The 15,815-nt window shown below is 40.7% G+C and overlaps 1 protein-coding gene across 4 annotated transcripts in view; it reads left to right on the top strand.

Annotated features, from left to right (window-relative positions):
- Positions 1–15,815, top strand: part of khk (ketohexokinase) — a 65,239-nt gene that overhangs the window by 32,477 nt on the left and 16,947 nt on the right. For 3 of the 4 annotated variants that reach the window (XM_063053813.1, XM_063053812.1, XM_063053811.1), the window contains one exon: positions 11,714–11,802. The exons of the other annotated variant lie outside the window; for it this stretch is intronic. In XM_063053813.1, coding sequence (XP_062909883.1) covers positions 11,714–11,802 — 89 coding nt within the window. The remainder of the gene's footprint in view (positions 1–11,713; positions 11,803–15,815) is intronic. 4 annotated transcript variants of the gene reach the window in all.

Here is a 15,815-nt window from a genome sequence, read left to right on the forward strand (position 1 = left end):
ATGGCAGTAGAAGTTGTTTCAGACATCATACCTTATTGTAAGACATCCTACAGCTAAGAATCGGGTTCTTCAATCCGCCTACTTCATGCCTCCCTAGCCCTATCTATCTGCACCAGGACCATCCTTTTCGACCACATACCTCTACCAACTTCAAAGCAAGTTTAATTATCATTCAAACCATGCATGGATTCAATCAAATGAGAGGGCATTCCTCTGGAGCGAGGGTGCATAACATACTTTCAACACAGAGGGGGGAAAAAAACACATTGTTATAAGTGTAGCCCCCTGGTAAGCCTCAGGCTCGCTCAGCTCGCTTTTGTCTAGGGGGAGCAACCTTTGGACCCGCCAAACTGGGTAATCAGTTTGCATAGATGCTGTGTGATGTACCCCACCCTGCCAAATAACAGACAGTACACCATATGCGATTAAATGATTACACTTTATAGATCTTACTGGAACTACGTAATTAATAGAGATACAATATAAAAGGAAAGTAAAAGGCGCCAAATTTATCAAAGTGCAATCACTTCATGCACAACCGTTGGAGCTCAATGAACGGGGTCTTCTTTCCACCATTTGATCTCCTCGACCCGCTATCTGGGACCAACCACAGTGGTCAACCAGAGCGCGTCCAGCACATCCTTCCTCTTCGGTTCTCCTCCCGAAAACCCTGGGCCTCAGACTCCCGCTCAGGGTCCATTCCATCGCCCAGCTTACAGCATTGTGTCTCCTCTCTCTGTCCCCATCATGCCTTCCACCCCAAAGCCCGCGAAAACAATAGCTTACAGACACACAAGAAAGAATAACATCTATCTTAGCAAATGAATACAATTCTTATTATCAGTAATATAACCCAAACAAACTGCTAGAGAGAAGCACTTTCTCAGCAGTTAACATGACAAAGAAGACATTTTTATTAGCCTTAGTAACATAAAAGAAGAAACCCCTTACACAAGAAAGCACATGTATACTCCAAGTCCCTGAGCGACATGCAAATTGATGGTACAAGTCTTGGCAAACCAGCCTATCATTCTACCGGTCGAGCACTAGAGGCCAGCACTGATGGGGGAGGCCTAACCAAGCACGGATGGCATGCTACACCACCTATAGCACCTTCTCACCTGGACTGGACTGCAGCAGCAGGCAGCACACGGCTTGAGGCCTATTCTTTACTAAGACCGAGGCCATGCTGCTGCCTCATCGCCTGTCCTTCCACCAAACAAGGGTAACAGGCCTGTGGCATCTTACATCATCAATGTCCAACAGGGTCTTGCAATTGCAAGAGAAACATCCAAGACAGTCACTCACAGTTACACTGCATGCTGCTTTAGCGCACCAACTCCGATGATTTCGAGTAGCAAACTGCAGGATGGTCTACACCCAGGTCAGTTTCTCAGAACCGTCTCCGGCCCAAGCACCGGTTGTTCCTTCTCCCAGCCCGAGCGCTGGCTGCTCTGAACAATGAACAGATCACTGATGCGGTAGTCCTGCTGTACCCGTTGTTCTTGGGAGTCCAATATAGTCTTATGACCATAAAAAATACTTTTTAAACTTTTGGTTGGCCCCCAGGAGGCTGCTGCATTCAAATGTGCCACTATCATTTCTTCAAACTTCCTGAAACTTCTCTTAAATTTTGCAATTAAACCCACATCACCACTTCTGCTGAAAGATCATTCCATATTTGCACCAAGCACTGAATGAAGATCCCCTCAAGTTCCTCTTAAATATTTCATCTTTCACTCCAACCTATGATCTCAGGTTCTAGTCTCACCCAACCTGAGAGGGAAAAGCCTTCATCCCATCTATGCCCCTCAGTGTTGGACGTGTCAGCAACATCTCCCCTTGTTTTCCCGTACTTCAGGATATGAAGCCCTAACCCATCCCTGTAACTCAACTCCTCACAGTGTCCTTGTAAATTTCCTTTGTTCTCTTTCAATCTTTTCTGTGGTAGGTGTCCAGAACAGCACAGAATAATCCAAATTCAGTCTCACCGATATCTTAGACAACTGCAACATATTTCAACTCCTCTACTCCCTGCTTTGACTTAAAGGCTGATGTGACAAAACTCTTTACAGCCCCATCTCCAATGCTCGACTGCTCCCATACCAGATGGAGACGCAACTTGTCAGGATGCTCTCAGTGGTGCTCCTGTAAAACACAGTTAAGTTCGGGGTTGGGAACCTTGCTTTCCTCAGTCTTCTTAAGGAAATAGAGGTGCTGCTGTGCCTTCTTGTTCAGGGAGGTGATATTAAGTGACCAGGTGAAGTCACCCATGATGTGAACTCCCAGGAACTTGGTGCACTTAACTCTCTCTCTACAGAGGAGCCATGTATTCACAGAGGGAGATGATCTCCCTGAAGTCCACAAAGATTTCCTTTGTCTTCTCCAAGTTTAGGCTTAGGTTGTTCTTTTCACACCAATCCACCAGCTTCTCCACTTCCTCTCTGTATTCCATCTTGTCATCGTCTTGATTATCTGCCTTAAATTACACCTGCATTTTCAGCACCTTCTCCCCAGGAAGGCGGGATCATACTGCTGTTTTGATAGCCCCAAATCGTAGTGTCATCTGCAAATTTGCTCATCCAATTTAACCCATCTACATCATTCACATAGGTGATAAATAGCAATGGACCCAGCACTGATCCCTACGCTAGTCGCAGGCCTCCAATCAGGGAAACAACTAATTGTTACCACTTTGGTTTCTCCCGCTAAACCAATGTTGAAGCCATTGACTACTTAATCCTGAAAGCCAAGTGACTTAACCTTCTGGACCAGCCTCCCATGTGGGATTTGGTCAAAGGCCTTGCTAAAGTCTGTGTAGAATTTGTCCATTGCCTTTCCTTCAACTTTCCTGTTAACCTCCTCGAAAAAATCTACAGGATTGGTTAGATGTGACCTACCATACACAAAGCTATGTTGACTTGACTGTCCCTGATCAGGCCCCACCTATCTGTCCATTAGAATACTTTCTAATAATTTACCCACAACTGACATCAGGTTCACCAGCCTATAATTTGCCAATTTATTCTGCCTTTCTTGAACAAAGGAACAAGCTTAGTTATCCACCCATCGTCTAGCAGCTCACCCCTGACTAAGAATGTTGTAAATATCGGTCTGTACCCTACAAGGTTCAAGAGGACACCTTACCAGGCCCGGGGGATTTATCCACCCCGATTCATTACAATGTAGCCAGCATCTCCTCCTGGAATCTGAATACAGTCTCTACCCACACCTTGATTATATAGTCTCTGTATCTATCTCCTGAGTAAATACAAATGCAAAAAATTCATTTAATATCTCATAGAAGACCACATTGATCTTCAAGAAGACCAACTTTGTTCCTTGCTACATGTATGCTCTTAGACCACAAGACATAGGAGCAGAATTAGGCTATTCAGCCCATTGGGTCTGTTCTGCTATACAATCAAGGCTGATTTATTATCCTTATCAACCACAGTCTCATAACATTAGCTATAGAAGTTGTCTGTTACCTTGTCTGTCAGTGCAACCACATGTCCGTTTTTACCCCTCCTGATTTCTCTCAAGCATTCTCTTAGATTTCTTATACTCCTAGTGCCTTCTTTGATCCCAAATGCCTATGACTGATGTGTGCTTCCTTCTTTTCCTTAACCAGGCCTCAATATCTCTCAGTAACCAAAGTTCTCTAAAACTGTCTGCCTTGCCGTTTATTCTAACAGGAACATACAGATTCTGTACCTTCAATATTTCTCTATTGAAGTCCTTCCATTTATCAACCCATTTCTCTTAGTAGAAAACCTATCCCAATGCATGCCTGCCAGGTCACTTCTGATGCCATCAAGATTAGCCTTTCTCCAATTTAGAATCTCAACCCGATGACCAGTCCTATTCTTCACATCTACAAACTAAAGTAATTATGATCACCATATCCAAAGTATCCCTCTCCACACACTTCTGTTATGTGAACTGTCTCATTCCCCAAGGAGAGGTATGGTATCATGCTTTTTCTAGTTGAGACCTCCACATATTGATTAAGGAAACTTTCCTGAACACATTTGACAAACTACTTCATTCAGTATAAGAATCCTAGTCAATGTGGAAAGTTAAACTCATCTGCTATTACAACCTTACAGTTCTTTCAACTGTCTGCTGTCTCTACAAACTTGCTCTTCTAAATCCCACTGACTATTGGGAGGTCTAAAATATAGACTCATATACATGGCCATCCCTTTCTTATTCTTGGTTTCACCCATAATTCAACAGTAGACAAGCCTTCGAATACGTCTTCTCTGAGCACTTCTGTGACATTTTCCCTGATGAATAATGTGACCCCGCCCCCACGATCATGTCTGAAACATCAGAATATTGAACTAGCAGTCCTAACCCTCCTGCAACCACTAATGGCTGCAACATCATAATTCCACATGCTCTAAGTTTTAGTAAGGCATTTGACAGGGTTCTCCATGGTAGGCATTGAGAAAGTCAGGAGGCATGGGATCCAGGGTAACTTGGCTGCATGGATTCAGAATTGCTTTGCCCACAGAAGGAATGGTAGTAGTGGAAGTACATGGTGGAAGTACATAGTGGAATGTGTGGTAGTACATGGAGCATATTCTGCTGGGAGGTCAGTGACCAATTGTGTTCTGCAGGAATCTGTTCTTGGACCCCTTCCTCTTGCAATGAGGAAGTGGAAGGGCAGGTTAATTAATTTACAGATGACATGAAAATTAGTGGTGTTGTACATCTTGTAAAAGGTTATCACATTGATAGGATGAAGAGCTGGACTACGAAGATGCAGATGGGGTTCAGTTGATAAGAGTGTGAAGTGATACACTTTGGAAGGGCGAAGTTGAAGGCAAAGTAACATGGTAGGATTCTTAGCAGTGCGGAGGGACAAAAGGATCTTGGGGTCCAAGTCCATAGATCTCTCAAAAGTTGCCATGAAGGTTGATAAGGTGGTTAAGAAGGCATATGGGTTGTTGACGCCAATAAGTAGCAACTCATTGTATGTGGCTCCAAAGGGAATCATCAAATATTCACGTTTAGCACTACTGCTGATGAAACCCACAGTAAGAGCCATGGTACTGCAGTAAGTAACGTCATTTTAAGATGTTTAAAAATCTGTCGATCCTCAAAAGTCAGCAGACCCAACACAAGTACATTTCCCCTTTAAGCAAACAGAAGTGCACAAGACATTTTGGGTTCCAGGTACGATTGAAACAAGGGCCTTGGACCCCCAGCTCCAACTATGTAGTCTCTGGAAAATAAAATTGAAGACCTCAGAGCAAGATAGTAGTACCAGAGGGACATTAGGGACTGCTGTATACTTTGCATCATGGAAACATGGCCCACCCCTGATAGTGCCAATCATCTGGCAAGAGTGTTGATTGTCAGTGAGGAGATGTTTTGTCTGATCTATCTGATGATGATGCTGCTTCCCCGCAGCAACATTTCGTGTAGATATGCTCAATGGTGGCGGGGGTCGGGGAGAGCTTTACCCATGATGCACTGGGTCATACCCACTACTTTTTGTAGGACTTTCCATTCAAGGACATTGGTGTTTCCACACCAGGCTGTGATGCAGTCAGTCAATACATACTCCACTACACATCTATAGTAGTTTGTCAAAGTTTTAGACGCCTTCCAAATCTTCACAAACTCCTAAGGAAGTAGAGCCACTGCCATGCTTTATTGGGAATTGCACTTATGTGCTGGGCCCAGGACAGGTCCTCTGGAATAATAACACCTAGGAACTTAAAGTTGCTGACCCTCTCCACTTCTGATCCTCTGATGAGGACTAGCTCATGGGCCTCTGGTTTCCTCCTCTTGTGGTCAATAATCAGCTGTTTGGTCTTGCTCACATTGAGTAAATGATTGTTATTATGACACCACTCAGCCAGATTTTCAATCGCCCTCCTATATGCTGATTTGTCACCACCTTTGATTCAGCAAATATGCAGAGGCCCTGTGGAAAGTACAAAAGTCAGTGTCAATGAGGCCTATTAATATCCAGAATGGTGATAGTTTAAAGACAGTGTGTAAAGTGCATGATCGTATAACAAAGGATTCTCTGGTTGTTGATGAACTAAAGCTTATCACTTTCATAGCAAATGTACAGCACTGACTAAAAGTAGGTATAACAGCAAAAATCAGAATTTTATTAAAAGCTGCAGAATAACATGTACAGATAAAAGATTTAACTCCAGAAGTTATTAGTAATGCCTTGCAAGGAGGAGTAAATAATGTTCAGACTTCAAAGGAGGGTTGTTAATGGTTTTCTAATCTTACAATGGAATGCTAGAAGCCTGTTAGCTAATGGTCAAAGTTTAAGAAATTTATTAAAGATTTACCAAATAAACTCGATGTTATATGTGTACAGGAAACCTAGTTGAAATCTTGTCCAAGTTTTAAGATATGAGATTATGTTTATTAAGATGCAAGTGGAAAATAGGCAATGAAGGAGTGGCTAATTTTGTCCAAAGTGGGATAGCATATAGAGCTTTGGAGATTGGAGTTGTTTATGAGTCAGTTGTGGTTCAAATTTGGGGAAAGAATAGTAAAAATAGTGAATTTTTATAACCATTGTGAAAGATTAACACCTGATACATTAGAAAGTGTTGGGGGGGGGGAATGGGAAAAGTGAGGTTATATAGTGTGGGGATTTTAATGCTTATAGTACAATGTGGATTGTAGTGACACAATTGTGAATGGGATGGTGGCTAAAGGAAAGTGTTTGGTGTGCTTGAATGATGGAAGGAGTAGAAGGATAAATCTATTTAACACTGTTTTTGCTTTAGATCTTATGCCGGTATCTGAGGATATAACAAATGTGTGTAACTGGAAAATGTATAATGATAAAACAGTGGGGAGTGATCATTTCCTCATTATCTGTACAATAGGTATAGATGTGTATCAGAGGAAAGGTTCTCATATCCCCAGACAGGATTTTAAAAAGGCAACTTGGGATGCATTTGATGAGTTATGTGAAAGTAGATTTCCTGATAATTTGGTTTTGGAGGATATCCAGTTGAGTAATAATACCCTGTGCTCTGTACTCGACTCAATAGTGGAGAAATCAATTCCCAGACTGATGGGAGGTAATAAAAGGAAAGCTGTTCCCAGGTGGACAGATGAATGTAAAACTGCTGCAAGGGAGCAGGTTTAAGCTTTTAGGAAAGTTGGGCGGTGTTTACTCCTGTTCATCTTTCATACAATATTAAAGAGAATTGCTAGTAGAAATAGGTGAAGTACCCTTACATCCGTGATTCCCACCCTCCCCAAGGGGGCGATTACGTGTCCTAAGGGAGTGTTAGAGGAAGAAGTTGTCTGAGGGAGTTCAAGATTCTTGCGGGGGGGCGGTAAGCGTGACCCTATTTTGAGGCATGAGACCTGACGGACCACGTCAACTCACTGCCATTATCAACATCTGATCGGCATTCCCAGTTTGTGTTAATTTTTTATTTTAATTTAGCCCCATTAATGATGGATACATGTGTAAAGCACGATCTCTGAGTCTGAAGGCGGTGAAGCCTTGAATTCTAATCTTGCTAAAAAAGAAACTACAGAAAGTGCATCAATACAATGTTACATACCTGGAGTATAATTTTGTTCTGTTCCCGTCAGATCAGCGACGCCCCATGTGTCTTATTTGTAATACTGTTCTGTCTAATGAAGCCATGAAAACATCAAGACTGCAGGAACACTTCTATAAAAGACACCCTGAAATGGCTACTTATGGTGTTACTCAGTTCCAGAAGATGAAAGAAGCATTTGAAAAGCGTTTCACATTTAAGTCATTTGCCAAGAAAGCTAAAAATGACCTTGATCATGGTCTCATTGCTTCTTATAACATTTGCAAAATAATAGCAAAGTGTGGAAAATCTCATATAATAGGTGAAAGATTAATAATGCCTGCTGTATGAGAAATGCTCACCACTGTCCTCAAAATGGATACCAGTATTTTAAAATCAATTCCTCTCAGTAATAACTTTGTAGTTCATCGTATTGACAAAAAAAGTTAAGACATTGGGTATTGTCTATGCACAGAACTACAAAAAACAGAATTTGGAATACAACCGGACAAGTCAACTGTGCGAGACAATGAGGCATTGCTAATGGCATATGTATGGTTTATCAAAAATGGAAATGTTTATGAAGAGATTCTTTCTTGTAAAAAGTTAAAAACAAATATCAACAGAGAATCAACCTATGATGAGCTCAAAATGTATATTGAGAATAAAAGTATTCCAATTAGGAACATAATTTCTTGTGCAACAGATGGAGCATCATATATGACAGGTTATCATGTTGGTTTAGTGGCATTTATTAAAAAAGAAGTTCCAAGTCTGTCTGCAATCCATTGTGTAATTCATCGTCAACATCTCACAGCCAGAAACCTCATTTAGCGCCTTGTTACAAGCATGACTTTTTTAAGCATATCTGCGATTAACAAATTAAAACTCACCCATTAAATAGCAGAATATTTCAACAGTTATGGCAAGATAACGAAGAGTTTGGATGCTTCTTCACACTGAAGTGCGCTGGCTGTCAAAATGCTGCTGCTTAAAAAGTTTCTTTGATCTTTTTGACACTGGTTGAATTTTTGCTCAAAGACCAACAAGAACTTGGGAAACAAGATTAAACTACATAGAGATGTGGCACACTGAGCTGATCTGTACAACAAAATGAACATTCTAAGTATGAAACTGTAGGGTGAGAATCTCAATTTAATCCAGGCAAAATGTATCAGAAAATTGGAAATATTGCAAAACATTGGGAGAAGAATGTTCTCACAGTTTTTCTGCAAGGAAAGTATGGCACTCTCTTTCACAGATATGATTTGTAAGAGTACTGCTTACACCTACAGCCACTGAAGAAGGATTTTCAGAATCGATTTAAGGACTTGAACAATCTGGAAATTCAGGACTGGGTAATTAACCCATTTCTTTGCAAGGTGGAAGAGCAAGAAAAGAGCTTGCAAGAAGAAATTATCAAAACTCAGAATGATGCAGAAGCAAAAATGCTTTCCAAAAATATCAGCTTTTGTGGTATGTGGCTACACTGTCGTATGAAGTTTCCTGGTCTTTGGAAAGAGCTGAACTGCCCTTCATTGCAGTTCCATCCTCCGACCTTGTTGAAAGATGCTTCAGTGCAGTGAACCACATACTTACAAAAATAGAAATCACTTGGACATCGATATACATGGGAACTTAAGGCTTTTGCTGGCACAACTTGAACCAGATATTTCAACCCTTGTTAAAAACCATCAAGCTTAAGGATCACATTGATATTGAAGCTGCTGTATAGTGCACAGGTACTGTGTAAGCTAAGCTTAAAGAAAATTAAAAATTTAAAGCAGAATAGTTTTTCTCATGTTAGCATCTGGTAGACACGTTTTTACACTACGGGGGACTGGAAAGTATATTGTGCCTAAGAGGTGTTGGAAAGTATGAAGGTGCTTTAGGGGGATGTTGGCAAGTATGAAGGTGCTTTAGGGGGTGTTGGCAAGTATGAAGGTGTTTTGGGGGGTGTCAGCAACTATGAAGGTGTTTTGGGGGTGTTGGCAACTATGAAGGTGTTTTAGGGAGGTGTTGGCAAGTATGAAAGTGCTTTAGAGGTGTGTTAGGCTAAAAAAGATTGGAAAACAAGTTACAGTTAGCAGTGATTTATTGGGTTACTGTAAGAGTACATGAAGTTGGTCATCCAATATTGGCAACATTAGTAGAGTGTTGGGAACACTGTATTCAGAAGGTCTCCAGTTTTGGGTGTATGGAAAATGAATGGGCACAAGATCTTGGGTTGCTTAATGTTGATTATGATCGCAGTGTACCCCAGTGTCACTCCTCCATGGTTTTCTTTTCCCCTTTGCCTGCGTGGGCCTTCAGGAAACGATCAAAATGAGGAGTGATTGTTATCGGGGCATAGGAAGTTCAGCAATACATGCTAGGTAGATATTATGGATTCATACATATCGACATAGATAGTTCAAAAGATCCGGTGACACGTCGTGCAGGTGTTTCTGTTTATGTTCCAAAGTTTCAGGTGACTATTAAGAAAAGGTTATCAGACAAAGTTATCAGTATTCACATCTAATTCGGTTGCTATAATTGTCACCTTAGAATGGGTCAAAGAGGTACACCCTGATTATGCAGTTCTGCGCTCTGATTCTTTCTCTGTCTTGACATCTATTAAAACAGATACTTCAAGTTCTAGGCCAGAGACTCTTCTTGAGATTGGACAACATTTGTTGAGACGGCAGGGTCTAGGCCTGTGTATATATTTCTTATGGGTTCCTGCCCACGTCGGAAAGGAAACGAAATGGCAAACATTCTTGCCAAACAATCACTTAAAATCCATGATGTAAATGTAGCGGTGCCTTTGCATAAAGGGAGGTGAAAGCCATAATTTAAAAGTCTGTTCAATCACTGTGGCAACAGAAGAGGGATAAGGAAAAGAAAGGATGGCATTTATATAAAATTCTGAGGATGATGGAAAAACAGATGGGCGATGAGTATAGAAAGAAAGCAGTTATACTTGCATATTAGACATGCTAGATGGAATAATTCCCTGTTCAGAATTAAGTGCATGATACAGGCATCTGTAATGAGTAGACGGGGGCGGGGGGGGATTGATAAGTTCATGGCCTAAGGTAGAAGGAGTCAATTTTAGAAAACATAGCACATTTATTTTTCAACATAGTCTCCTCCTACATTTACACACTTAGTCCAGCGGTCATGGAGCATAAGGATCTTGGACCTCTAGGAAGTGTCCATAGCAGGGGTGATTGTTAAGTTCATGGCCTAAGGTAGGAGATGAGTTATACGGCTCTCGTGACATGTACATGCAGTTCAACTCTTTGAGTCATTATGCAAAATGTTTGAAGTTAATAACTCATCTCCTTCTACCTTAGGCCACGAACTTATCAATCACCCCTTGCACTTGTCAATAGAAGATGTAGCATAATCTGTTTGAATGCAGTTCCTATGAGGTGCAAAAGAAATACTTAATTGCTGAATTGAGTTCTTTGAGACAGACAGTTTAACATGGGAAGTTTGTTAGGATATCACTGTCACCATAAAGTATATAAGTGTGTATTTGACTTTCTAAAAAGTATTAGACTTTTTGATATTATTTGAGATTTTTTTGGTGCAGAATTTAGTGGGTATACTTCCTGTCTCTTTGCTCCACACTCCAACTCAGAAGGTGGCGGTAATGCACCTTACGTTGGTCTGCCAACCACCATTAAGTTTCATAAGAAGAAGTGAAACTGGAGTTCTGAAAACCGCTGCTCTATCAGCCAGCCCTTGGAGATTTTTTGTAAAAATGGAAGTTTCTACTCTATCTTATTCCATTTAAAGGAACACTTAAATCAGAGATGGACTAAAGACATGAAGCTTCAGGTGGAGTGTACATTCATTATAGCATCTAGAAATGGAAATGAAACTGCAAAAATAATGGGCGGACCATAACTTTTCAGAGCTAGACCTTCCATAAAACTGCTTGTTTGTAGACTATAAAATATATGTTAAAGTGATGTTTGCATCAAAATGAAATGAATGAAGACAGAGACAAAAACTTAAGAGATGTATTTTCACAAATTGTTATTTGGACAAATCATCAGAGAACAGCTAAAATAGAAAAAGAGTCTATAGTTAAAAATAATAAAATCTATTATGCAGCAACATCTGCTTGCTTTCAAGCAAAGATATTTCTACTTTGTTTCTGCACTCCATAGGTCTTTGTCAGCAAAGACATTGCCAGACACTTTGGATATAATTCAGCATCAGAAGCAGTAAAAGGACTTTACAGTCGGGTGAAACCTGGGTAAGTGCAATTGAAGACACAAATTCAACTGCTTTTACTGTGCAGTATTGGACATAAAGACCAGTACATTATGTTTATTGCCACACTACCTTTCTGTCTCAGAAAGGGGGCATCCATTATTAAAGATCTCCAGCACCCAGGGCATGCCCTTTTCTCACTGTTACCATCAGGAAGGAGGTACAGAAGCCTGAAGGCAGACACTTAGCGATTCAGGAACAGCTTCTTCTCCTCTGCCATCCGATTCCTAAATGGACGTTGAATCTTTGGACACTACCTCACTTTTTAATATACAGTATTTCTGTTTTTGCATGTTTTTTAAAAATCTATCCAATATACATAATTGATTTATTTGTTTATTTATTATTTTTTTCTCTGCTAGATTATGTATTGCATTGAACTGCTGCTGCTAAGTTAACAAATTTCACATCACATGCCAGTGATAATAAAACTGATTCTGATTCTGACCATTTGTTTTCAATGTTGTTGCAAAGGAGTTTCAAGTATTTATGTCAGTATAACCATGCTAGATCGTTGGCATGCCTTGGAGAATAACCACCAAATTTGGTCCTTCGGCCAATCTGTCCATACGAATGTTAATGGGATCCTTTAACCTCCTCTTTCCTTTAGCCATTTAAGTTATCACCATAAACTTCTATTCCCTTTGTGATGAATATTCATTGTCCAGGGCTGGGGTTCCTTTCTGGCACAGCGGCTGACAATTCTGGAGATCAGAAAGTTGGTTTTGAATAAGTTAAGCTTCTAACCAATATTCTTTGTGCAGCATTTCGTTATAAACAGGAGCTAGTCTTCGGTTCTTAACGTAAATTGCAAATAGTAATTGGTCTGAAGTTAAAGGGACAGCTTTGTAAACAAACAGCACTGTCCATAGTGCACTAACTGCTGGCCCGCAGCATGGGGCTGGCTGCTCAAAAGATGAAATTATGTTAATTGGCCTGCATCAAGCTCGACAACACTCATTCAGTTATTTAGATGAAGAAAGATTGCAGACCATTGATACTATCATGTAGTACTTCAAACAGTGGATCTATCGATAGTTGGAAGATTTGTGTACTCAGAGAGTCAGGCCTCACAGCATTAATGTTGGGTGTTTTGTGAGCTCGGTCACCAGAAGCTTTTTAACCATATGTGTGAAGTCACTGAAGTGGCAACAAAGACCCTTGACCATTCTTAACATTCCATTGTTAGGAATGGTCAAGGGATGACAAGAAGGATGACAGAAAGATGGGGTGTCTAGAAATCCATTTCTCTTTCTTTGATTTTTGTGATAGACAACTTATTTCTCTGCAAATCATTCATATTTCTTTTTAGCCTCTTTGAATTGTACCTGTATTTTAGAAATCACATGTAATTTGGAAATCTTATTTATTAAATAACAGGCACAGCCAGTGTTGCTTCCCCCAGGTATGATGCCCCCCCCCAACAGTACTCAAACAGGAGTACTTATTGTCAAGGGGCACAGCCACAGCCACAGGGGTACTCTCTATTACTTTATTCTTCCTATTCCCCCTCCTAACCTTGACCCACTTGTCTGCCTCCCGTGGCTCCGGTCTGACCACCTGCCTGTAACTTCTCTGTATGAACTCCTCACTCTCCCTGATAAGACGAAGGTCATCGAGCTGCAGCTCCAGTTTCCTAACGCAGTCTCTTAGGAACCGCATCTGGACGCACCTGGCGCAGATGTGGATATCCGGGAGGCTTGGAGACTCCACTACCTCCCACATCTGGCACTGAAAACAACAAGCTGCCCTCACACTCATACTTCCCCCTCTCTTCAAATAACAGTGAAAAAAATTAAAAAAAATCAAACCCTCTTCACCTCACTAGTTTTTTAATAAAAAAATTAAGGAGACTAGGAGAGGGGAGGTTGATGTAGGGGAAAAAGAAGAAGAAGATAACCAAGTTGTTTGCTCAATTAAGGATAAACAGCGAGTGGGAGGTGGAGAGTTTCTTAAATGCATCTATTTTAATGATAGGAGCATTGTCAGAAAGGTGGATGATCTTAGAGCATGGATTGATAATTGGAAATAAGATGTTGTAGCTATTAGTGAAACGTGGTTGCAGGAGGGGTGTGATTGGCAACTGAATATTCCAGGATTTCGTTGCTTCAGGTGTGATAGAATAGGAGGGTCAAGAGGGGGAGGTGTTGCATTGCTTGTCAGAGATTATATAACAGCGGTGTTCTGGCAGGATACATTAATGGGCTCGTTTAGGGAGGCTATTTGGGTGGAATTGAGGAATGGGAAAGGTGTTGTGATGCTTATAGGGGTGTATTATAGACCACCTAATGGGGACTGAGAACTGGAGGTGCAAATTTATAAGGTGATAGCAGATATTTGTAGTAAGTACAAGGTTGTGATTGTGGGAGATTTTAATTTTCCACACATAGACTGGGAAGCCCATTCTGTAAAAGGGCTGGATGGTTTGGAGTTTGTAAAATGTGTGCAGGATAGTTTTTTGAAGCAATACACAGAGGTACCAACTAGAGAAGGGGCAGTGTTGGATCTCCTGTTAGGGAATGAGACAGGACAGGTGACGGAGGTATTTGTTGGGGAGCACTTCGGGTCCAGTGATCACAATACAATTAGTTTCAGTGTAATTATGGAGAAGGATAAGACTGGACCTAGGATTGAGATTTTTGATTGGAGAAAGGCTAACTCTGAGGAGATGTGAAAGGATTTAGAAAGAGTGGATTGGGAAAATTTGTTTTATGGGAAGGATGTAACAGAGAAATGGAAGTCATTTAAAGGTGAAATTTTGAGGGTTCAGAATCTTTATGCTCCTGTTAGGTTGAAAGGAAAGGTTAAAAGTTTGAGAGAGCCATGGTTTTCAAGAGATAATAGAAACATGGTTCAAAAAAAGAGAGGGATCTTCAATAAATATAGGCAGCTTGGAGTTAATGAGGTACTCAAAGAATATAAAGAATGTAAAAAGAATCTTAAGAAAGAAATTAGAAAAGCTAAAAGAAGATACGAGGCTGCTTTGGCAAGTAAGGTGAAAATAAATCCAAAGGGTTTCTACAGTTATGTTAGTGGCAAAAGGATAGTGAGCGATAAAATTGGTCCCTTGGAGAATCAGAGTGGACGGCTATATGCGGAGCCAAAAGAGATGGGGGAGATTTTGAACAATTTCTTTTCTTCGGTATTCACTAAGGAGAAGGATATTGAATTGTGTAAGGTAAAGGAAACAAGAAGGGTAGTTAATGGAAAGTATGACAACTAAAGAAGAGGAAGTACTGGCACTTTTAAAGAATATAAAAGTGGCTAAGTCTCTGGGTCCGGACAAGATATTCCCTAGGACTTTGAGGGAAGTTAGTGTAGAAATAGCAGGGGCTCTGACAGAAATATTTCAAATGTCATTAGAAACGGGAATGGTGCCGGAGGATTGGTGTATTGCTCATATGGTCCCATTGTTTAAAAAGGGTTCTAAGAGTAAACCTGCCAATTATCGGCCTGTGAGCTTGACGTCAGTGGTGGGTAAATTGATAGAAAGTATTCTTAGAGATGGTATATATAATTTTCTGGATAGACAGGGTCTGATTAGGAACAGTCAACATGGATTTGTGCATGGAAGGTCTTGTTTGACAAATCTTATTGAATTTTTTGATGAGGTTACTAAGAAAGTTGATGAGGGTAAAATGGTGGATGTTGCCTATATGGACTTCAGTAAGGCCTTTGACAAGGTTCCACATGGAAGGTTCGTTAGGAAGGTTCAAGCGTTAGGTATTAATATGGAAGTAGTAAAATGGATTCAGCAGTGGCTAGATGGGAGACGCCAGACAGTAGTGGTGGATAACTGTGTGTCAGATTGGAGGACAGTGTGTAGCAGTGTGTAGCAGTGTGCCTCAGGGATCTGTACTGGATCCAATGTTGTTTGTAATATATATTAATGATCTGAATGATGGGGTGGTAAATTGAATGAGTAAGTATGCAGATGATACTAAGATAGGTGGTGTTGTGGATGATGAGGTAGGTTTTCAAAACTTGCAGAGAGAT

Source organism: Mobula hypostoma, chromosome 7 (assembly GCF_963921235.1).
Source record: "Mobula hypostoma chromosome 7, sMobHyp1.1, whole genome shotgun sequence".
Lineage (NCBI taxonomy): Eukaryota > Metazoa > Chordata > Chondrichthyes > Myliobatiformes > Myliobatidae > Mobula > Mobula hypostoma.